Raw genomic sequence first — 25,920 nt, 5'->3', positions numbered from 1 at the left:
TGATTTATCATATAGTTTGTTTAAATAAAATGTAATTACTACTGTAACATCTCATCTGTATCTTCATCTACATGTACTGAAAAAAAAAAATGCTGGTAAAATCTAATCTAGTTCACAATTATAGACTGACATTTATTGTATTTTTACTCACAGTATGAGCAGCCGTAGAGCTCCAGACGTACGCCAATGCGTCCCTCCTTGCTCCAGTCAACTGGGATGAAGCGAATGTAGCGAGCCAAAATGGTGTGCTGCAGTTCATGGTGAACCACGCTCTCACTGTTCATATTTCCCTCAAATATCTGAAACACAAAGAAAACAAACGCTTTACCGGCATGTTCATGTAATACTTACATTTTCTATTGAAAAGATAATTGATATGAATTTAAATTTTTTATTAAAATGTTCAAATTCCTTCATTAAATTATTGATACGATAAAATACGAAAAAAGTATCTTTCAACATGTTCAGACAAAGCAGAAACATGCTGTAACTCTGTAAAATATCAGATTAGAGAGGATAAAAAATCTATTGGTATTTCCAGTCAGGGAGCATATTTCCAGCAGGCCCAAGACAAAAGAACGTGTCACGGGGAACTCAAAACCAGTTATACATTATAGAAAGCTTTTGACATTAAGCTCAAGACCCTAAAATTAAAATAAACAGACAAACAAACAAAACAAAACACACTAGGACAGCTACACACACACACACAGGGACCTAACTATCTGAGATGACAGAACGTTAGGATCAACGCACTGAGCCTCTGCAATATTGCATCAGGCACTTAGTCTAGATGACATTGATACAAGCCGGAGCGAGCTCCATATAAATAACATCTAAGAAGTAGAAGGACAAAGTTTTAATGTTAAGAGAATGAGGTGGCCTCCACTGGGATGAAACCATTTTCTTCGAATGTCTTGCTTTTTGAGTTTGGAAAGATTAAGAATTTGTAAATCATTTAGAATAAAAGCATAAATAGTGCACTTTACCAAAACATTTGTGAGTTTCTATGCACTTCAGTTTCAGTTCATCCCTAATTTGATCCAGGTCAATCTAGCATTACATTTTAAATAAATTGTCTGTTCTACAGTCCCAAGACAAGCAACTACATGACCATGAACAATTAACTATCCTATTTTTTTATTTCCAGGAGTTTCATATTCAACATTGTTTTCTAAGCTACTGAAACTGCTACTGAACTGACCCTAAGAAGTGAAAAGGGATATATGTACAATGGGAGAGTTGTGAAAATAACTTGAGGGAAATGCACCCTTGGATTTATCCAGATGATCCAACAATAAACTGGTTAGTATTTGCAGAAAGAGTTGTTTTATATTATACTCTACGTTATTACTAGTATACCATGCTTTGCAAATGCAGTAGCTGCAACAATTTGGCAACTGTTGGAAAAGTTTCCAATCTTATTTATGGCAATAAATAAGATTGCCATAAATAAAGACCTCTCAGAACCTACCAGTGTCCCTAGTAAAACGTTGCTGCACTGATTTAATTTGAAAGAAATTGTAAATAATGGTTTTCAAAGGGTTCTAGTAAAGTTAAGATCAGATGAGTTGATCTGACACTACACAACATCAATAAGGTTCTTCCTTACCCACATGTTACCATATTGTAAATAAGGCCTCCAGTTTTTCTGAGTGTCACTGTAAAGCAGCCGATACTTGCTGGTCCAATCCGAGCTACCGTAGCGACCCTGAGTCGCTATGGCAACCACCTGCTTCCTAGATCCCAGGTCCACTTGTAACCACTGGTAATGGTCTGTATCCAGAGGTGACCAGCCTCCAGCACCTAGGTGAAAGATGAGAGAACATGACAAGGAAGAAGAGCAGAAAAGGGTGTCATTTGAAACTGGGGTGTCAGGTCTTAAGCTTGGAACAGAGCTGTGTATGTACTGTTTCTTTAAGAGTCCAAAACTATTTCTGTAATTGATTTAAGAGTCCATCTATGCAGTATAGCTTGTGAGTTTGTTTGCCTTTGTGCATTGTCAGTGACTTTATTAGAAATCTGCAATCTTTGCGAAATGATTTTTTTTTAGTTTGGCTTCTCTCATCTAAAACCAGTACAGTTTCAGTTACTATGTACGCTTTAAATGGAATGATTTACAAACTTCCCTCCAACTACAGTCTTGTGTTGTTTATGATATGAAGTGTTTTATGAAACTTGTGACTATATAATTTCTTTATTTGAATTGTGTTGTTATGTTTTTGCTCATGTTTTGTTGTTTGCTGCTGATTGTGAATGTTTCTGGTTCTCAGGAATCTTTTGGAAAAGAGATCTCGATCTCAATATGATTAAATAACAAATAATAACAACACTTAATGTTTTTACTATGCAATGATATGTATGCTGTTTTAGGCTAGTTGTAAGCTAAAACCTCCTTAAAGGGATAGTTCACCCAGAAATTGTCTACTCACCACTATGTCGATGGATGGGTGGGTGAGTTGTTTGAGTCTGCAAAACACTTTTGGAGTCTCAGGGGTGAACAGTGTTAGAGCGGAATCCAATACAATTGGAGTAATGTTCGTTTGGTGTCATCCAAGTGTCTGCAAGCCCTAAAATTCAAATTCGACCTGAAACAAGTACATATACACCATGTTTTTAGACTAAATCCCTGCTGTAATCCTTTTCGAGAGGAGAATTAAAACATGGTGTAAATGACGCTGTTTCGAGTCAGATTTGAATGTCAGGGTTAACGGACACTTGGATGATACAACAGGAGTCGTTTTTCATCGAAAGGTTTATGTTTTTCTGTAGTTTTTTATGATTGAAGTGGTTTGGCTGTGGCGCCGATTACCCATGAAACTCGAAAAGTGTTTTGCAGCCCCGCGATTCTCTAGTCCAGGTGTCAAGGGGATTACAATAGTCAACTCTACTTCCTAACTACATAAACTGTAGACATCCTAACACAGGCCTAGAAGTTTTCAGTTAGCATTTTATGCAAATTATTTTAAGACCATAAGGAAATTCCAGATGATAGTCATTTTTGGTTACTAAACCTGTCAGAGAGAAGAATAGCTTTACAAAGATCAGAAAGCACATTTGTCAAACCAAACATGTTGTATAATGACATCCCATTTGTGAGGGTGGGCATGGTGGCATCCAGCTGCAGGAGAGATGTAAGTATCACCAGGTTAGCTGATTATCACAACGGTCACTCTTTAAGAAGTAGCAGCATGCTGGGCCTGGGTGCTGCTGCCACGATGCAGACAGTCACCACACTGGCCAAATAATGAACAGTGACCCTGTGCCCTAGAGCATCTGGTTCCTGGACTATATTACCGTAGCTCAGCACTTTTACTTACCCATAACCTGAAGCGTCACCTACTGACACTCCAGGAATCCTGCACCCAGAAGGTGCACAAACAATATTTGTCCACAATGGTCAGGCCAAATGTAATGAGATCATATCACTGTTACTGGCTAACTCTGGCATCAGAGTGGTTTAAAGGATCATGAACAAATGTACCCTGCCTGCTATGCCCCCTGGGGGGGGTTCTGAACATGTTCCCTGTTTTATCTTAGCATTCTGCTTGGCTGATCCAGGGGACGTACAAACACTGGAGCCATCCACGGCAAGCATAACTGTATTCGTATTCGGGCAATAAATGGGTAAATCATGCTGTGTGAATAGTTTTCATTCAAATTCCTGGCTTCATTTACTTGATTTGTCAGTTATTGGTGAGCTAAACTTTTTTCTTTACCTTAGACATTTTCAGCTCATCTACATATATATTCACTGGGCTTGAACTGCAAAAATGTAAATAAATAATAAACTGGAAAAATAGGAGTGTTCTAAAACATTTGACTGTGCTTTATCTGAATATCAACCAATAACTTTTAGAATGTACATACACAATAGTAGGGACAACACAATACTTCTTGCAAAGGAATACCTTGTTTTCGATTGAGTTTGGCATAACCAGCTCCATATCCTCTGGCATATACAGACGAACTGCTGAGGGAGCTGTAGGGAAGAGGAGTGGCCAAACTGTCCTCACACTTCCCTGTACCAGAGAGATGAAAAACAGACAAAGTGATTAGTTTTCCGATAAGTAAAGAAGGTTTTCGTAATATCAACTAAAGACAAATCAACGGTTGTATCTTTTGAAGTGCTGATAAGCAATTGTTAGCAAATGTATGAAGTTACAAATCTCGGGATGGTCAACATTGTGAACACACAGCACCCTTATAAACATCACCATGTAAGCAATGATATAGGGGGATTTATGAAAATGCTCAGTGCTGTGTATGAAAGAGCTAAAAGAGCCCCATTCATTGAACATGCTCATATTTTTGGTGAATGGTAAACTAAACGGATCAGTTTGCAACGGTTGAAGGTGAACTTGGTTCGCTCCCATCTTTGATTATTGATAAATTGTCTTAAGAGTGTTTGATTAAGCAAGCCAACATATTCTGATCAATCTTTATTTTCCATTAGACACATTATCAGTTATTAGTATCCGTAGTATTATATATACATCACATTGTATCTTCTGTCTGTGTTTATTGAATATGATATTGAAACAAAATGACATAGTAACAAATGACATAGAAACATAGTTTCAAATGAGTGAAACTATGTTTCAAGAGACTTTTGTCTTCATCTATAAATATCAAAACATCTATAATGTGCCCAGGAAGAGTGTCTTTGTGTCGGAATTGATAGTCCTTATAATTCCAATTCATGTTTGCTTTTACAATAACACTATACAGCTGTGCACTCACAACAGATTATCCTGATTTCCTCAGACTTTATACGAGGGATCCAGGCAGAGAAAATCTACAGCCATTAAATGTCTGTATCATGTTAAATGTAATTTTAACTTTTTTATGTTGTTGGTGTCTATGATTAGGTCACTGCTGCTGAGCAATTATGAATAGTTAATTTCTGCTAGCAGTAAAAGGCTGATACTTTCAAAATATTCTTTAAAAGAACCTTAACACACACTGCTACAATATTGATGCTCATGTCCTGACTCAGGTCCAGAAGGCAGACAGCTTGTGTGTGTATGCTGGTCCTTGATTCTTTGTTCTTGCATTGAGTCTTTGATGGGGGAGGGATCAAAGCTCTGTGTGTGTGTGTGTGTGTGTGTGTGTGTGTGTGTGTGTGTGTGTGTGTGTATGACAGGTGCAGGGCATGGTAATGAGCTTCCTCATATGCATCACAAAACAACAAGCCAAGCATGTATTAAACAGTTAAAAAAAAAACAGGAAAGTGATAATCATCCCAACAAAGAACCTGGAAAACAACCTCAACAACAGCTCAACTCTTTGAGAAGAATACAAGTTCTTCATTTATATGATATTAATATAAACTCTATTTTCCCTCCTGTGCCTCCTTTTGCTATTATTAGCTAGGGCTGCATGATATTTGATGACATATATTGTGTGAACATGCAAAACAGTCTCTATCGTTTATTTCATTGTGTCACTAATTTGTGTTACTTGAACAGCGCTTGCCCTCTTCCGCACAGCACATATGTAGGCAGGAAATTTGCATCAATGCAACACAAGCATGTAATTTATATAAGATATGTGTTTTTCGTGATGATACGTTATCTGGATATAAAGTGATCTATAGTGAAAAGAAACATTATGTTTACCCTTTGGAATAACATGCATTTATGTATATTTTTTGGGAATAAAACTATCTGGTCATGGTCTGATAATTGTCTATTAGTTTTAACTAATTAAACAAATAATTGTATTGTTCTTTTTGAAAACATTATTCAAACATTTACAGCATAGCTTATGAAAAAGTATGTGAAACCATAGATTAACTTGAGCAAAAGCTTATTGTTTTCAGAAGTTAGCAAACCTGGAGTCTCATAAATAAAACCAATTTGGAGGTGTGGGTATGAGCAACTTTGACTTTTAAAAAACACTCAAACATTTTGAGTATGCTGAGGAAGTATCTGCTGATACGATCAAGAGCAGCCCGATTTGCATAATTAAGATACATTTATTTGTCAATAAATAGAGACTATTTGCTACTTTGGCAAGTCCACCTAGAGGTGGGCACCCAGGCAAGATGACTCCACAGAACACAGAATGAACACAGAATCCTCAATGAGGTACAGAAGGACCCTAAAGTTACAACTAAAGGTTTAAAGAAATCATTGGAAGAGGCTAGCATCTCTGTTCATAAGTCAACAATATGCAAAACATTGAACAAGCAGGGTGACCATGGCAGAACACCAAGGAGAAAGCTTTTGCTATCAAAAAAAAACATTGCTTTCAGCCTGACGTTTTCCCAAGAGCACCATGACTTGACTCAGCAATGTTACTTGGAAAACATTTTGTGGACATGAAAACATCATCCCAACAGTGAAGTATGGTGGCAGGAGCATCATATTGTAACATAAATAACATATCAATTAATTGCTGTTTTTAAATGGTCTTCACCATTTAAAGACCATTTATTTATCGTCTTCACGATAAATAGAATAATATAATTACAAAATAATTATAAAAAGAAAATAATAAATACAAAATAGTGCAAAATGTCCAACTTTTTCCCGATTTGTATTACAGATTAAGCGGATAACTTGTTGGACCTCATCTTTCACCAGGTTTTTCAGGACCCGGCCCCATATGTGAATGAGGTGCTGAAGATCTCAATACCCGAGGATCTCTCTGCCAAGTATGAGAAACCTGACAAGCAGGAAGTTATAGCCAGCTATGTGAGCATCAGGGAACACCGCGTATCTGGAGCACCACGGAGGAGGGCAGGACCACCCTGATTCTCCGGCCCAGATAGCCCCAAGACAAGCTAACAAAGCTTCTGTACGCCAAATACCTATTTAGAGAATAAAAGGTGACACACAAATATAAAGTGTTCCTTTGTTTACACAAAGTATAGTTTTGATTATACTTATAGGTATTTACTTACTAGTCTACTCCTCTTAGACGTAAAGGCCCATAATCTGCCCTATAGATGTTGAATGCATTCTGTTGTGAGATCACGTTCAAACACACAGGCTAATTAATGGAGGTAAAAACGTTATGTGCAACACCTCCATGAGAGGGGGGAGGGGTGAGAAGGGGTAAGATGGGGGCGGGGCGAGAGGGCCCTCAAAACAGGTCAATCTGAGGAGGGCTGCTTTAGACAGGGTAAAAAGGGTGCTGTTTTAAATGATCCTTGTGGTATTTTGACCAAACAATGTTATAGACATTTCATTAAGACCCCAAGGAACCATATCAACTTTGGTAAAATGGGCATAATATGTCCCCTTTAAAGCTCCGCCATCAGAAATCAATGCAACACCTGTGCACCTGCTTCAGATAGTGTTATAACAAGTCGCTGGTGAAATAGAAGGTCCTGGTCAGAAGAAAAGGAAAGGTAAAGCAGAGAGGGAGTGAATTAAGAAGAGAAAAGCTCTTGCCCCAAATACTGGTCCTCATTTATAAAACAGTACAGAGGATCCATAACTATTGCTCACATGCAAAAAAGATTTATATTTATAAAACCATGCACTCGCACAAATGAGGGCAATTTTCCCTTTATAAAGCCCATCTGGAAACATGCATACTTGTATCAGCCTCATTCAGACAAGGCTTCTCTGGTGTCATCCAAGTATCTGCAAGCCCCGACATTTATATTAGACTAAAAATGATCTAGTTTCGAGTTGATTATGAATATCAGGGCTTGAGGAGACTTGAATGACACAACAGGAGCAGTATGGAGGCATGTAATGTTTTTTTCTGTAGATTTTTTACGTGTGAAGATAAACGACTAATATCTTCAGTTGTATTGGATTCGGCTGCTTTTCCTTTAACTGAGGCAAAATGCCTGAATGAACAGGTTGTGTTTGAGGAGTTTTTTGAAGCCGAGGGTGGGAGAGTGAAGGCCGGAGTCTTAAGATGTTTTTGAGGTGAATGAGGCAGATTTGGTGACAGATTTGATGTGCGATTGGAAGGAGAGGGTGGAGTCAAGAATAACACCCAGGTTGCGGATATCGGGGGATGGGAAGATGGAGCCGCTTCAACCTAAATGTTGCGGACGAGATCTCCAACCGTCCAGAGCAGAGCCTTGGGGGCCACAACCATGAGCACAGACTAGTTACTATTACCGACATCAAGGTTGTTAGTGAGGTGGAGGGGAAGAAAGAAAGATTCTTTAGTGGCAAAAGCAATGATATCATTAATAAAGAAAATAGACTGAATGGCAACACATTGCTGCTGCTGTTAATACAGTGCATGAGTACGACAGAGAGGACGGCACCTGAAATAAAAAAAGTTGTCCAATTTAAAGGTGGAGGCAAAAAAACAAATGCTTCTCGTCGTCAGAATCTCTTGTGCATATTATAAAACAACCATAACTGCAGGATTATTAAATTCACAGACAAATGCAATGTTCTAAATCTATTAAATAACAGAAATATTTTATTCCCAAAGGGGGCTTTAAGCAGAATGTCGAAATATCTACAGTGTTAATCATATCGTCGGCTAATGAACCCAGAGAGGTGGGTACTTTTGTTTGTACTGTGATGTTTTTTTCCGTTGAATCAATCTGTGTAATACTGGACTTGGTTCAGCACAAAGATCCAAGATCACAGATCTAAAGAATCTATATCAGCTGATGAGTCAGTCATCATCATGGGACAGGGAATCTTCATAGTTGCTGAACTCTACATTTCTGCTCATCCTTCTATCCACGTACTCCTCTATCAGTGCATCAACCAAGCAGCATTAAGCACGAGTATCACTACAGTATTTATCTATTTAGTGCAATCGGACCGATTGCTGACCAATTATGGCAATAGACAAGGAGATCCTCATGGCACTTGACAATAATGATGTTATTAAAAGGATGGCAGATGGCAATTAGTTACTCTGCTACTTACTTGTTTACAACAAATGGGTTAGCCTGCAAAATTAGAGGTCTGGTGCTTTGAGAGAAAAGGGGGACCTGGAAAGGAGTAAAATTCCTGCCTGAATTAAAGTCTGCCGCTGTTATGAGAGAAATTCAGGGTTCACACACATTTTGACCAATGGATTTCCATTTTTCTTTCCACTTTTCCATGAATTTATTTTTGTGAAATTTCGGTGCATACGCGAAAAGTGACAAAATGTAGCATTCAAAGTACCGACGAGAAATCCAAGGCATACATTATACCTTAAATGACAAACCCAAGTATGCCTGCTTATATTTTGAGCATATTTCTTTAAAAGCATATGATTTATTTAAAACTCAGCGTAAATGAACATGGATGGGCATTCGATTAAATTGTCTTAATCAATCGTCTGGAGAATTAACGATCGTGATTAATCATAAATATTTTTATATTAAAATTCACTATTTATAGGCTATATTAAAATGCAATGAAATTAGAAAAAACTGTGTGTATCCTCATTGAAGTATTTATTACAAGATGAACAACGCTTGTGGCAGTTAAACGGGATCAGTTCAATGGTTATTTATCCTAAATATGAGAAGAGCCGGACTGGTCCAATTTAAATATTTATTGAGATGCAATGAAAGTTGAACAACATAGCTATGGACAATTATCACAGCCTAGGCTAATTAAGTTAGCAATAGGTACTTAATAATGGCCCCGAACAAAAGGGGTTTGATATAGTTATAACAGTAGATTTAATATGATTGGATATGAAAGATTGAAGGGGAGTCACCGCAAATCAATTTGGTTCTCCCTTGTTGGTGCACAGGCATGTCCATGCCTCTTGGCACAGAAATTTACGAAGTGACAAGAAGCCGCTCTCTGTGATGCTTCGACTACTCTGATAGTTGCTAAGCAAAATGTTCTCTTCATAAAAGGCCTTGACACAGCTGATGCCATGTGGGCCATTGGAGAAAGGAATATGATGTTCCTGCTATATTCAAACAATGTCCTGTTGATGTAAACATTAGGATCCTCGAAACCAAAACAACGAGACAAAACAATGTCAACAAAGTCACCATGTCCGACCTCCAGAACTTATCAGACAGCTGCTTGAAATATATTTGTGAATGACTCTAAGGGAATAATGGTTTAATACCAAAAGTTAGAATTCAGAACAATTATAAGATTCATTATAAACAATATGCAGCAAGGGTTATTTATAAATCATTTGAATAACGGCCTTATATTTGGTTCAAACTGATCATGCTTCCCCCCCCTTTAGTTGCAAATAGTTTCAGTCAGACCCAAATACCATCTAGAATTTAAATTCCTAACAATACCAGAAAGACTTTATGACATGGCGCCTTGATCAATCTGACAATGCTGTTGATCATTTCAATAGTTGTGCTACTTATGGTTAACTAATACAAAACAAACAGCCCAAAGGAAGGGCTTGTGCTCGAGAACAACAGGTGGTGTCACCCCGGGCACGTCACCGTTAAACAGCGTGTCTGCAGCCCGGGCATCGAGCTCGTCGCCGTCGGACTTCGTCCATATTATTTGCCGAGGGAGTTTACCAGTGTTTTCGCCATCAATGTTTACATTCCTCCATCTGGGAACGCAGAAGCAGCGTGTGACGTCATCCACACTGTGACTGCAGGATTACAGACACAACACCCCGGGGCCTTCATCATCATCAAAATGTGCCACCCGTGAAAATAAGACTTTGGACCTGCTGTATGCATACGGCTCCACTGCCCTGCCACCACTGGGCAGGTCAGACCACAACCTAGTCCTGCTCTCACCATCATACAAGCCTGTGGTTCAGCAGCACCCAGTCACAGTGAGGACAGTGAGGAAATGGTCTCATGAGGCCATGGAAACACTGCGTGGAGCGCTGGACGCCACCAACTGGGATGCTCTGTATGAGCCACATGGTAAGGACATTGATGGTCTGACTGACTGTGTCTCTGAGAACATTGGGTTCTGCATAGATAACACCATCCCCACTAAAGAGGTCCGCTGTTACCCAAATAACAAGCTGTGGGTTATAAGCAACCTGAAGGCCCTTCTCAACAAGAAGAAGAGGGCCTTTAGATCACGGGACAGAGCAGAACTCAAACGGGTACAAAGGGAGCTCAAGCGCAGCATCAGGGAGAGCAAGGACAACGTCAGAAAAAAACTGGAGCACAAACTGGAGGAAAACAACACCAGGGACGTCTGGAGTGGGATGAAGGAGATCACTGTCTTCCAGAGGAGAGGTGGGGGTGCAGCTGGGAATGAACGACGTGCGAACAAGCTGAACACGTTCTTCAATAGGTTCAACTCCAACCCCCCCACCCCCAGCGGACCCTCCACTACCTCTACGACTGCCTCTACTGCTTCTCCGAACAACAGCCCCCCACCTCCCCCCATCACCCCCTGACCCCTACTACCCTGTCACCATCTCCCCCCACCCCCCCGCTGGCTTTTACCACAGCCCTTTTCACACCTCCCACACCCAGGACATCCTCACATCACCCACAGCCCCCCACCATCTCCTGCAACACACACATCTCTGTACCACCCTCAAACCCACCACTGACATCCCCCATCCCCCAGTCTGGACTCCACATCACAGCCAGCCAGGTGAGGAGAGAGCTGGAGAGGCTCAAACCAAGGAAAGCTGGGGGGCCGGACCGCATCAGCCCTTGTGTGCTGAAGGCATGTTCCAGCCAGCTCTGTGGAGTTCTCCAGCACCTTTTCAACCTGAGCCTACACCTTCAGAGAGTGCCAGTGCTCTGGAAAACATCCTGCCTGGTCCCAGGGCCCAAAAAAGGACGTCGTGCTGCACTGGAGGACTACAGGCCAGTGGCACTGACCTCTCAAATCATGAAGGTCATGGAAAGACTGGTCCTGGCCCACCTCAGACCGCTGGTGTGCCCATCACAAGACCCCCTGCAGTTTGCATATCAGCCCCATGTAGGGGTTGATGATGCAATCATCTACCTGCTGCAGAAGGCTTAAGCCTGAAACATGCTTCTGCGTTTTCACGGGCCCGTAAGCGCAAGAGCCCTTCCGGGTCCTTTACGTGCTTCTGTATCCCTCCTTACGTGCTGACGGGTGTCGACCCCCTTTTCTAAAATTTACGGCAAAGCTCTGCAAGGTCACACAGCCCGCAAGGCTGTGATTGGTCTGCTCTACATCCCTTCTGGTGCTGCATTTCCGGTTTCATGCCCCATAATACCGGCAGAAATCACGGAAGATTTAGAAGAACGAATATGGACAGAATAGAAGAGCACTTGGCAGAAGAGATCCGATAGTATGATCACTTGTATAACCTGTCACTGACTGGCGGATTTGTCCGCCAGAAAAAGTACGAGGAGCCGCAGTGGCTATGTAAATAAACAATCGACGAAGAAGAAAGAAGGCGTCCCTAAGGTCGTCTTCGACAAAAAGCATTACTCCGCCTAGTGTTCTGGCGCGGAATTGCTTTGTAAGACGCGCAACGGTTGGGGAAGCATGAATGAAAATGAGTCTTGCGCCACAGCGGCGTGAAAAGACGCAGACGCAGTCGCAGAAGCATGTTTCAGGCTTCACTCCTCCCTGGACAGTCCGAACACCTCAGTCCGGATCATGTTTTTCGACTTCTCCAGTGCCTTCAACACCATCCAGCCCGGACTGCTGAAAGCCAAACTGGAGCGCACACAGGTGAGTGTTCCCCTCATCGCTTGGGTCGATGACTATCTGATGGGCAGACCGCAGTTTGTGAGATTACAGAGGTGTGGGGAGAACCGCATGCAGCTCAACGTGGCGAAGACGAAGGAGATGGTGGTGGATTTCAGGAGGAACAAGCCCCTGCCCTCTCCTGTCTGCATCGGTGGGACGGCTGTGGAGGTGGTCCCTGCATACAAGTACCTGGGTGTCACACTGGACAATAAACTGGACTGGTCCACCAACACAGAGGCCGTCTACAAGAAGGGCCTGAGCCGGCTTTATTTCTGAGGAGGCTCAGGTCATTCAATGTCTGCAAAAAGATGCTGCAGATGTTCTATAAGTCTGTTGTGGTGAGCACCATCTTCTTTGCTGTGGTGTCCTGGGGTGCGAGCATCAAGGCTAAGGACGCCAACAAACTGAAAAAACTCATTAGGAAGGCAGAGTCTGTGGTTGGCTCTAAGCTTGTCACCCTGGAGGAGGTGGTGGAGGATCGGATGCTGGCAAAACTGTTGGCAATCATGGACAATCCCTCTCACCCCCTCCACAAAACACTGGACAAGCTAAGGAGCAGCTTCAGCCACAGACTCATTCAACCCCGCTGCTCTAAGGAACGATACAGGAAATCGTTCTTCCCAACCGCAATAAGACTGTACAACTCATCTACCTCTGTCAGAGCCACCATCAAAGAACTGCACTAAATATACCTATCTCCTCGCACTGTGTGCCCTGTACAACACTCCGCTCCATATACTGGAACACTTACTTCACATCATATGTGATATGCGTTAATATAAACCATATTGATACTATATATCATTTTGTACAATAATACTGTCTTTTGCACACTCTGTCTACTTATTTTTACACTCATAGTATATTAAACTATCTATTGTATCGTCAAATACCTATGTTTATACCCATACTATATATGATATCATACTAATAATAATAACATGCACACATGTATAAATATGTTTATATACGTCTATATACACATATTTATACATGTGTGCATGTTATTATTATTATTACTATTATTATTATATATACTGTTGCTGCCATTATTACTATATACTGATATTATATTGGTATAATTATGATCATATATAAATATATATTATGTTATATTATATACAATATATACTGTACTATTTTTTATATACTGTCTAACAATAACATTACCATCATATCATCAGTACTATTACCATCATCTGCCACTGCACCTTATCTACCTATTTATCTTCTGTTTCTGTTTTTTTATTCTTTCTACCTCAATATTTTTTATTTTATTCTATTGTATTGTATTTTATTGTATTCAAATGTTTAAAATTTGTTAAAATTGTTTCAATTAGACGAGCTGGACCACGTGACATTGCTCTGCTTGTCTGTGGTGCCATAGATATATATATAAAGTCTAGATGTCTCGGCCAATGGAGTCGCATGTCCGCACATGGCGGCCATCTTGCCAAAGGCAGCTCGTCCACCCATAACATTGTGTTGTAGTGGTACGTACTTTTTAAATAACCATAACTTGCTAAATTCTCAGCCGATTTTTAAACGGTTCGGTTTGTTACAAACGTCTGAGATGTAGTTATGACACTGCATACTTATGAATAATAATGTTATTTTCTAAAAAATAGAATAATGTTACAAGTTACAGGTACATGATTTCCCTTTACAAATATACATCAAGATTTTTTATTTAAAAAGTACATGTAGCACTACCAACACAATGTTATGGGTGGACGAGCTGCCTGTGGCAAGATGGCCGCCATATGCGGACGTTCGACTCCGTTGACCGGAAACACGGATGAGACATCTAGCCTTTATAAATATATATATCTATGTGTGGTGCCTCCTCAGTCGCTGCTTATAAGTGAGCCCACAGATTTGTTATAAGGCAGTTGCATGGTACAAAGATGACAAGCCTCACCATTGATCGTCTATAGTAGGACCCAAGGTACTTCAACACACCACTTCTCACATGCCCTGCTGCAATGATTGTCTAATCAGGGTTAGGGTAACACATATATCTACAATTGAACTGCAGTGGTGCCAACAGTGTTGGTCAAGTTACTTCTAAAAAGTAATTAGTTACAGTTACAAATTACTTCTCCCAAAAAGTTAATGAGTTAGTAACTCAGTTACCACATTGTTAGAGTAATTAGTTACTCAGCAAAGTAACTGTGGCGTTATTTTTCATGTTTTATAACGCTGTTACATTCTGTAACATCTTTAACGTCAAAGATGTTTATATTAACTGATTGAAGAATAAAAACACTATATACAGTATTTTAGAACATTTGGTATTTATTTGAACTCAATAGATTGCAGCCTGCCATATGATGCATAGAATTAAAACATATAAAAACAAATATTGATGTGTTGAATGTGTGTAAATAGCGTGTTTATGTTTACGGGGCCGCCATGGTTTGAGGGCTCGAGCACGGGGATATGTGGGATTGATGTGGGTTTTGTTTAAATACACTTATAATACGCAACCTTTTTGTGTCGAATTCGTTTATATTTATATTTATTTAATTAGGGGTTAGACCGATAACAAGGTCATCGGTCCAACCAGGGATCTTTCGTTTATAATAACTTGGTAGGGCAGCATGCAAGGTACACAGCGGGTCGAGTCCGCCCGTGTCCTTAAAATTAAAAGCGTAGAGCATTTCCCCTAGGGTTTGAACAGGGTGATTTGTTACAACCGCACGCTTCATTCAACCAAATTGTAGTAACGTGCCACTTTACATTATCAATAACGATAACGGCATTGTAACGATGACAAAAGTAATTAATTAGATTACTCCGTTACTGAAAAAGAACTCCGTTAGTAACGCCGTTATACTTAAACGCCGTTACTCCCAACACTGGGTATCAACCATTTACAAAGTAGGTGACAGCGGGGTAATGTGGGACATCGGGTAATGTGAGACACCCCCTGTATCTAGGCAACGGAACACATTTGTGGTAATTTGACTATTATGTTTTCAAGACCCTCCCAATCCACCATTGCCATGAAGGAGAAGTTAGTGCTGGTTCTTTGGAAAGTATGTTTTTTCACAAAAATATGTTTTTTGCATGTAAAAGTAAATTTTCTTGCTTTGAACTTAATCAACTGCTGTGTCAAAAGAAATTGATTCAGGTAGAAAAACTTATATCATGGATGTTGTTGAACTTCCAACATATAAAACCATGTGATTGATGCTAGCTGAAGATTAGCCTGAATTGCTAAGAGATGTTGTTCTATCTAAACAGTGGCTGTGGGGTAAAGTGAGAGAAATGCTTCACCATGAAGAAAAAGTTAAGTTTAGTCTTAAACATATTTTAGTGTTATATTACATTATGTATGTTTTATTTTAAATGTCATAAACATTGTAGAAAAGCCATCATGCCAAGAAACTACACACCAGGAAGACAACCTGGGGCAAAACACCCCTCGCAGAGATGGAGAGTGCAGCCGCTGAGGTCATGCAAGGAAAGAAGTCCTTAAGAAAAGCTGGAAGGGATAGAAATATTGATAAGACAACCCTCAAAAGATTCAGAAAGAAAAAAGAGAAAGGGAAAGTAAAATCAGTAGCCTGGGTTGCAGTAGCTGAGGTAAAGAGAATATTTACAGATGAGATGGAGGAGGAGCTTACCAAACACTTGAAACAACTAGCTGACCAGTTCCATGGCCTTGCTCCAGTTAAGTGCCGTAAACTGGCATTTGAATACGCAGAGAAAACAATATCCCTGTCCCTGCCAATTGGACAGAGAAACAATTTGCAGGTAAGCTAGGGTGTGCAAGAGATCACATGAATCATAATAATCATAAATGTGCTTAATTGACCAATCCCCATGATTCTGTTAATAGTCTGATATTAGTTTTGGAATGTGTGGTTGTCAATCTAGCTGTCAGGATTTTAACTATTAAAACAAGTGTTGTTATGGTAGTTTTAAAGTGGAAAAAGTAAGTGGATCACTTTACCCCCTTGATTTCTCTGGTCTGTCTCACTTTACCCCGTAGCTGGGGTAAAGTGAGACACAACACCACTTTTATTAAAACAATCACTACCCATTTCCATTGCTAGGAAACATCCTGAATTAATGTACATTTTACTGATATATCATCTTAGCTCCCCTAGAGGGGAGCAAATGTAAAACATGTCTCACATTACCCCGCTCTCCCCTAAAAGACCTCATAGCAATGATGAAGGAGACGCTATAACGGCTGTTGTACAGATATTATGTATTTTATTCGATAAAGGTGTAAACCGACCTGTCAACACTGACTATAAACTGACTCCATCCTTCTGTGTTCCTGTGTGTGAGTGAGTGTTTGATTGTGTGTGTGTGTCTTGTCTGTGTGTTTGTGTGTTTGTTTGTTTGTTTGTTTGTTTGTTTGTTTGTTTGTTTGTTTGTTTGTTTGTTTGTGTGTGTGTGTGTGTGTGTGTCTGTGTGTGTGTGTGTGTGTGTGTGTGTGTGTGTGTCTTGTCTGTATGTGTGTGTGTGTGTAAGCCTACTTACGGGACACTGAAGATGTAGCACTGGCGGTACTGATGATGCTCCACACCACAGGCAGCAGCCACAGCGCGGTCACATGAGACATCTTCAGAGATTAAGCTCAGGGTCGACGGGGCGGACAGAGACGGTCTGTTGTTCTAGGCACACGCAGGCGAGACGCTGCTTTCTTTATCAGCAGCTGAAGCAAAGAGCAATGTCTGACCTGCTCGTATTGTCTCCTCTCTCCTATCTATTTTCAACCTGCCCAGCGGCACTCTAACGGGGTTCAACCAACAACCTCCAGAAGAAGCTTGTGGACAGAACGCGGGTGTGCTGCGGGCCGGACCTCAGGTGCATGGTCAGACAGACAGACAGCGGATGCTACTGCGCTGAACTGCCGGACTCATCAATACACCCCCGATCTCTGCTGGAGTTGGTACGGTCCGATACGCACAACAATGCAGGGCTCCTTGAAATTCGGAGGGGGTTGAGGGGGGTTGGGCAGAAGGGGAACGCCAGAGGAAGGTGTGAGGACAATATGACGACAAAGATCAGTGTTCTCCGCTACACGGGCAGCAGATGTCTCTATGAGTGAATAGACCTGGGTGGATTCAGACAGGGATTTCGGTTTACAGAGGCTACACATGAACTGCTAATATAATTGTACAAATATGACTGTAGATCCGACCAATTCAGCAGATCGGTTTTCATAAACAGATATGTAACAATGCTAATGTCCGAGTGAGACGCTCCGGACTCTCCGGAGTTCATGTGAGAATACAGAAGAAATCCTCTGGCACAAACACTGTGAGCAAGTGACAACATTTTTGTTCACATATTTTAGTCTCCACCAAATGAAAACAAAAATGCTACCCAGTTTTGTTTACCAGTAATATTTTCCAAGCTCCAGCAAAGACAGCAGGCAGTCAACGAGGAACCTACATGCAAGATGGATTGGTAATCATCCAGCAGCATGCATAGATAAGTGCCCCCAAGTTAAATGCCTCAATCCCAGTTCGTGTCAATGATCTGCCATTAGGATGTGTAGTTTCTATGAATATTTTGTTGAATTGCATTGTACTAGTCATTGCTGCATTCTGTCCTTTTTCACATGCAAGGACTACTGAATTCACTGTTCCTAACCAACCAGGTAGTCCGTTTTATAGTATAAAGAGTCACTACACTCCCAGCACTTTGCTGTTACATTAACACAGGTGGGCAGGTCTACTGCAACGTAATAGTTCAAATTGTACAGTTATTACATCTTGCGTCTTAAAATCAAATATTTCCCGAAACTTTGGGTTTTAGCTGCATAGTAAAAGTCTGTTTGAGGTCTATTGCTTTGGAATGTCCCTTGTCAATATTTTGTCAAAATGATGATTATCTGTATATCAACGAGTCACACACTAGAATAATATTGTACTCTCCCACATTTGCTAGCATACAATACATCAAAAATAGAAAAAAATTGTGCTGTATACATGTACTCGAGAAAATCACTATTTTCACAGACACAGCATGGGAAAACTATTCAATGTTTCTTTGGAAAAACTTGGTCACAAAAAAATGTTTTGTAGCTGAAGAGCTAGTGTGAAGATTCCAGGAACCTGCTGCTATACCAGCAAGTGCTGACTATCAAACTGATTGCTGCAGTCATTTTACATCACCACGAAAAAAGAATGAAAATTAGTTGACAATTTAAATCGCAATATTGCTCACTTTGCATTTGATACCAAATTTTACTTTGATACAGCGCATTCTTTCTTTTCCATTCTTCACATATTGGCAATATGATACACCTGATATACTATTGGACCCTATTCCAATCCAAGAGCTGGGGTTGGGGCAGGAACCGAGTTTAAAATGTCTTCTTCTATGTGCTCACAAAAACCACAGCATTGGTCAGTTAGTGGGTCAAACCGTGGGTCAGAATCGCTGATCATTTTGATAATTTCATTATTTGTATGTCATAGAATCACAAAATAGAATAGAAAGGTAGTGTTACATATATTGACAAAAAATAAGTAAATTAAGTAATGTGTGAATAAATCTACACAATTCCAACATTGATAAATGGCATGTATGTTAAAAAACACGAGTAGCCTACTTTTATAAATAAGTTGAAATACATAGTCTGTGCCCTACTTCCCAAATAGTGACAGTATGGCTGAAAGTTACCAGAAGAAGTCCCCCTTGTTTCCTCATAGTCTATAAACATGACCAGCTAATTATAACTTTCAATGGTCAATTTCCTATTTGGAAAGCTTGAAAATAACATGGAAATAATAATCCTTATATTTGCAATGTTTTTTAAGCTATTTATTTATTAATTTACTGCAGAATTATAATAGTGCATAATTAGCCTCCAGGGCAGGGTCTACAGAGTTAAATCGGTTGCTTGTATTGCATTTATGTTCATTTGTATTGCTTTGGTGATTGACGCAAAAAACAAATATGTAAGAATAATATTTCACTGTACGTTAGAAAACATGAAACTGACTTAAATTCAGATTAAACCATTGCATTGGTTAAATTCCCTGACTCTCTTTATGTGTATATTTAATTCCAAAACGTAACTGAATTTGAAACACTTTGCTGAAATAAACTTCAGTTTATTCATAACCTTTACATTCTTACAGATGTTCAAACCATTACTGAATTCAGTTATGACATTTATTATTACTGGTATTATGAACAGACTTGTGTTGACTGCAGTCGATACATTTTCTTTGGTAATTTTGAGTCACCTATACTTTCTTTGAGTGTTTTAATTATTTTTTTATCTTTTATCTCTATATTTTCACTGCTTGTCAGATGAAGACAGAATTAATAATGTAACATGCTCTTACAAACAGTATTGTGAGGTCAGGGGTCACTTTAGACTTTTAAGAGCTGGTAAAGACTCCAACAAATACAGAGTTTTGTCACTCTAAAAATACTACAATGTTTTCATTTTAATTAGTGTAATACAAAATGATCTAATATTTCATCAAAGTTACAGGAATAGAGCAATTTTTTTTCAACATTTCTTTGTATGTTTCCTCCTGACCCCTAGACAGTAGTTTTGAGTTGCTGAAAAAATCCCAGTTTTGCGTGATAACCACACAAAGCACTTTACAGTACAGTCACTCATTCACATACACATGCATACAGTGCATATATGGGCAGTAATAATGTAATTAATAAAACTAGAAACAAACTTTATTTCTAAATCACGGCTATAGTAAAGATGTGACAAAATTCCCACGTTAAAAGGGGTGATTTTAAATATAAATTCGCAGACAAAGTGATCAATAATTTAGTCATATTAGGGCTGGGGGAAGTATTCATTACCACTATTATTTGGCAATTTTCAAAGAAATGGTACCTGATAAGGGCACCAGGAAATAAGGGGAGAAATTATCCAACATTGTTGGCTGATTTCGTTAAGCAGAAAATAGGGTAGAGGAAGGGATGATGTTAGCATTGGTGATGTCATAAAAAAAAGAAAGGGAGACTCTTGCTACAGTCCTTAAAAGCACAGGTACATGATTGCTAATGCAGAGCTTACAGTTTTGGGGTTAATAGCAATGCTATTTGATGGAATAAATCGAATAATCCCGTGATAACAATGAATCGCAAAATATTTAGTTTTACAAGAAGAAACAAGAGTTTTGCAACATAAAATACCCCTTTATTCTTCACGTTGTTTCAACATATTACTGGCCACATGCGTATTTAATGTTGTTTCCCCAGAAATGAATCACCAGAGAAATCTACTTAGCTGACAGGAAACGGCTCCAGATGTTCTGTCAGAAAAGGGGAAATGGTTGAACAACAATTTTTTGTTTAGGAGAGAACAGTTCCCATTAAAAGGACAGGTGTCACAGGGGAACAGTGTGTATTTCATATTTATTGGAAAGGTAATACACAAATAATTTCAAAGCAACGGTACAAGATGAGTCCAATACATCAAATTTCTACAAGTATACACAAAATCAAAAAGACTGGAATTCCGGCCCACGTTCGGAGCACATGCATGAAATCTTCAGCAGACAATTCAAAGAACTAAAACAATACAGTTCCACAAAGTCCTGTCTGTCCTTCAATGTGATGCTGAACATGCCAGAGTGCAGGAGTTAAAATAATGGTTTATGACAAATGGACTGTATTTACAGCACAAGTTGAATTCATCCATTCACTCACATGTTTATGTGCAGTATTATCTCTATCCGATAACAATTATGCACTGTTGGCCCAAGCCTTTCTAAAGTGTAAAACCATCTATTTCTGAACCGTTTGGAAACATGTATTGGCTGAGAGCCACTGTTGGGAAATGGGACTTGAAAGTATTGAGGGGAGGACCAATATATTGGTTGTGATCTTTTCGTTGGATATGTTGACATAAACAAAATATGTTTGCCTTTTCATTCTCAATGAATTACCAGCTTTGCACATGTGGCAATAATGACATAATCAAAAGTCATAGTGTATCTACATAAAATGTGATCAAAGGCAGAAGCATTTCGTAGTTGCATACAGTAGCTATGGTTTGTACAATTGAAGACAGTGAAAAAAAGACCAAAAAAGTCAAAATCATGTAATCCTTTCAAACAGAGTTAACTTTATATAGAATAAACAATATCTAAACACTGACAAAATGATCTAAAACAGTTAATGATAAAGACAATTTGATTCTTTCTAATTAAGTATGAGATTTACTCACTTTACAGTACAAGCCACAGTCACGCATTCACACTCAAATTCATGCAGCTACTATAAGTTCCGAGTTTTCTATCACCATCAGCTGGAACATTCATCAGGGGCAATTTAGGGTTCAGTATCCTGCCCAAGGACACTTTGTCATGTGGATTAGAGGAGCTAGGAATCGAACCAATGATGACTTATGTTGTGAAGACCTACATTTTTATAGACCATCAAATGGGGACTTGTCTTCCTAATGAGGAAAATGAACAAGTACCCATAAGGTTAATATTTCAATTTAAAGGTGAACACATGTTTTAAGTTTAGAGTAATGTTTGGCATTGGCTAACATTGGATAATGCTTAGGGTTCGATCAGTAGCTGTTAGGGTTACAATAAAAAGGTTACCTTAAGCACTTAGTCCCCAGGAAACAAATATCATTACACTGACATTCATTTGGTGTGTGTGTGTGAGTATGTGTGGGGCCGGGGGGCGGGGTGGTAATCATAAGCAGAGTGTGGTGTCCGATGTGATGTGGTTTTGGTGCTCTGGCTGCTGAGGCTGATATGTCTCTTCAGACAGGGGATCTTCTTTGCCACTAGCCTTCTGAAGTGTCTCTGGAACTTCTTTCCAACAAACGTATAAAACACAGGACTGATACAACAATACAGAAATGCTATGTTCCGGGTGACATACAAGGCATAGTCCAAACCATCAGATTCACTACACAGGTCATCATCCTCTTTGGTGCTGGAAATCTGTATAGCTTGAAGGAGAATGACGATGTTGTAGGGTGTCCAGCAGGCGAAGAAAGTGAGAATGATAACAAATATGAGCTTGATGGCGCGGCACTTCTCCTTCATGCGGATAGACAGGATACGGACAGTGATGCTGATGTAACAGTACATCACCATGAACAGAGGGAGAAGGAAAAACAGGAGGAATTGTTGGTAATAACTGACCAGACGCCAGCGCTCCATTGTGCTATCAGGAAATCCCGACTCCTCACACATGAGTCCACTGAACGGATTTTTCGACACATTCTGGAGAACCAGCTCTTTTATGCTTGCTACAACACTAATACACCAAACTGCTACTGACCCAACAATGGCATATGCCTTTTTCCTGCTCTTGGCAGCTGCCACTGCATGCACCACTGCAAGGTATCGGTCAAATGTCATGAGTGTGAGGAAGAGAATGGAGCTGTAGAAGCCAATAAAGTAGGCACTGCTGACCATCTTACACAGAAACGAGCCAAAAATCCACTCTGACTGATGGTATGTCGCCCAGAAGGGGAGACTGGTGGCAAAGAGAATGTTGGAAAGGACCAAATTTAGGAGGAAGACATTTGTCACTGTGTTAAGTTTTTCATACTGGTAGATGATGAAGAGTACAAGCCCGTTGCCAAAGTAACTCAGGATGAAGATGACATAGTAGAAAACCGGGATGAATCTTGCCCCAAAGTAGTTGACACTCTCCTTCGAGCAGATCTTAACTGTTTTGGAGCCCACATAGCTCAGGTCGGTCGTGTTACTGTCATTGAACAGTTCCAGGAAGAGCTCATATTGGTCTTCGTCGTTCATGGCTGGAGTCTATCCTGTAGCATAGAGATGTTAAAGAGCATTAAACAACTGGTCCTGATCACAACAACTGAGCTACAAAACGGCAAAAAACAATTGAGAGTACAAAATAAAATACAAAGAAGTGTCAATAATTAAGTGACTGATTCTTGTGGGTTCCATCAACTTAGGTTCCTATTTTTTGCCACTCAAAACAGAGAACAGAAAGTGCTTGGCGCAGCTGAAAAAGTCTCTCTCAACTAGTGTGCAACACATGACTCATTTCTTGTTGTTTCCCAGAAATGATTCACTGTCAGGTACTGTGACTTGAGTTTTATACTTTTTATCTCCGCAATGAAAGGGGATCCTTTGTGGGGAGTAGTAATTTGGGAATATTAAACCATAACGCCTGCAATTAATAGCCATTCTGCTCTATCACCCCTACCATCACTAAAGCCACCTCCAGAGAGTAAAACATCTTCCAGTGAGTTTGTGGGAGCTTGTAGCAGTTGCTCAAGTTTTTATAGTTTCCCAAATTGTCTATAAAGCTGTTATTTCTCACAAAAACAAGACATAGATTGACACTGAAACATGCTAACCTTCTGCTAACATTTTATGTGTTGGATTTATTCTTGTCCCAGTCTTTTTCTGTAATTTTTTTTGCCAAACCTGATCTTATATTTAATCTGCTTTTGTACAGATTCATTCTAAGTCATTTCTCACAGTGAAGTTCATAAAAGCAGCGCAGAGGCTTGTTTCCTGTCCCACGACTTTGCATCATCATAAGTATTTATCATGTTTTTAACTGTGGGTTTGTATTATCAATGTGACTTTAATGTTGAAACTCCATCTTTTCAAACAAAATTTTTTAAATAGTAAAATTAAAATGCGTAGTTAGTTGATGATTTTCTTTTGACGATGCCCTTTAACCCTTGTATGGTGTTCGGGTCTGTGGGACCCGTTTTCAATGTTTGCTAAAAGACAAATGATGCGATAAATATTTTTTTCAACCTGAGACTCATTGGCCTTGGCTCATTTGCTGTGATGAACATATAAAGGAACAATATTCAGTGACTTTTCACTTTACACCCCTCCTACACATTTATATTACATATGTGATGTCCGGGACTACATAAAGTGTTAAATTGTATATTTCAATCACCTCTGCTTCCACATTCCTGCACATTTAAGTAAAAGTTCTCTGCCAGTTACTGCATCCCACATGGATTCTGTTGATTCCCCTTTGGATTTGAAAACTCCAGCACGGATAATAACCCCAAAGTATGCAAATAAATGGGTTTGGTCCATTTCATTCTAGCTTTCTATGAAAACATGCTGTCCCTCCAAATTAGTGCAATACAGAAGGATTTTCTTAATGAAAATGTTTACTTAGCTGGCTAATGGTCAATCTAATCCTCTTCTAACTGTCAGACTCTGAATTGACAGAAACATGATCTTCATATTCTCTAAACTCTTCCCCTTCATTGTCTTCCAAAGATTTTCTCTCACTGTATCTGTTCATTAGGGTTTGTGTGTAGACTGACATGAGTGTGTTCAATTTCTAATTAAGTTCAATAAATAAACGTCAACACTGCAAATGTGTATACACTGATATTATCCACAGCTGCAGAAAATCTATTTATTCTGAATGGAATATCAGAAAACTTATTTTTGGACATGACACAATTTGCTTATACAGTATAAGACTGTCTCGTAGCTTCTCCATTCAACATTAAATTGCTCATAATTTGTGTATTTTATGCTTTATAGTTATTTATAATGAACAATGTTTTTTAAAGTGTAGCTGTTTCTTTAATATTCCTTTCCATTAGGGCAAAAGAGTATGCAGTTTGAAAAAGAATTGTCATATGTAGTGTTGGATCTCTGAAATTCACAACACGCAATACAAACAATAAATTGCACATGTACGTCTCAAAAATCAGCACATGGTGTCAAATACAAATTAATATAAACAAAAAAATTTGACATTTGAAGTCACTGTTCTGAAGTCTGACTGAACTCACCGCAGGAGCTTTTGTAGGTGTGCAGGAGAATGATGAGAAATGCAAAGAACAGCTGAGGGACTCTGGAGTGTTCGCTGCAGCAGTTTAGTCAGAAGTGAGAAAGACGACAGTGTCTGCAGAAGGGGTGGTCCAAAAATGTGCTGTAGCATGTGTTGAAATCAGGTGATGTTGCTGGCCAGTCATGAGCCGTTCAGACTTTTGTTTGGTTTTTCAAGATTTTTATTGGTTACAAACATAGTTGACTTCATAGCAGTGATTACATGGTGATCAAATATTAAAGTAGGGCTGCCTCATTAAAGTGCAATCATTTGTCAGAAACACTTTAGATGAGATTCCAGAAGTCCAGCATTCAGGTTGTTTTTCTTTTTGTCAGTCAGTTTGCAGCAACTTCTTGAGAGCGATATGTCACCAGAAGTACAATGCCTATGAAACGTATCCACTCCCCTTGGATGTTTCTCATTTTTGTTGCTTCTATATATGAAATCAAGGTCAATATAATTTAGCTTTTTTGACAAGAATTTGCAAACGAAACCTCTCTAATATCAAAGTGAAAACAGATATTTACAAAATAATGTCAATTAATTAAAAATATATAAGGTAAAGTAAATG

The 25,920-nt window shown here is 39.4% G+C and overlaps 2 protein-coding genes across 2 annotated transcripts in view; both read right to left on the bottom strand.

Moving 5' to 3' along the window:
- The window catches only part of cntnap2b (contactin associated protein 2b), a 39,032-nt gene extending 21,628 nt beyond the window's left edge, over positions 1-17,404 (bottom strand). Inside the window, exons 1-4 of the mRNA XM_062404940.1 lie at positions 17,070-17,404; positions 3,912-4,022; positions 1,613-1,806; positions 152-299 (exon numbers count right to left, since the gene is read on the bottom strand). Coding sequence (XP_062260924.1) covers positions 152-299; positions 1,613-1,806; positions 3,912-4,022; positions 17,070-17,151 — 535 coding nt within the window. The 5' untranslated portion in view covers positions 17,152-17,404. The remainder of the gene's footprint in view (positions 1-151; positions 300-1,612; positions 1,807-3,911; positions 4,023-17,069) is intronic.
- Positions 17,405-20,917: 3,513 nt separating this feature from the next.
- On the bottom strand, positions 20,918-25,411 carry ccr12a (chemokine (C-C motif) receptor 12a). The gene is made up of 2 exons (XM_062404934.1): positions 25,312-25,411; positions 20,918-23,325 (listed from the first exon to the last, which is right to left on the bottom strand). Exon 2 carries the CDS (start codon positions 23,309-23,311, stop codon positions 22,181-22,183), a length of 1,131 nt encoding a protein of 376 aa, XP_062260918.1. The 5' UTR covers positions 23,312-23,325; positions 25,312-25,411; the 3' UTR covers positions 20,918-22,180.
- Positions 25,412-25,920: the final 509 nt, after the last annotated feature.

The sequence above is a fragment of the Platichthys flesus genome, chromosome 14 (genome assembly GCF_949316205.1).
Source record: "Platichthys flesus chromosome 14, fPlaFle2.1, whole genome shotgun sequence".
NCBI classification, from domain to species: domain Eukaryota; kingdom Metazoa; phylum Chordata; class Actinopteri; order Pleuronectiformes; family Pleuronectidae; genus Platichthys; species Platichthys flesus.
The sequence above is the reverse complement of the archived record's forward strand: the minus strand, read 5'-3'. Positions and strand labels throughout refer to the sequence as shown.

Coding starts and splice junctions, on each gene's coding strand:
- ccr12a (XM_062404934.1), bottom strand. CDS start 23,311: ATGAACGACGAAGACCAATATGAGCTCTTCCTGGAACTGTTCAATGAC.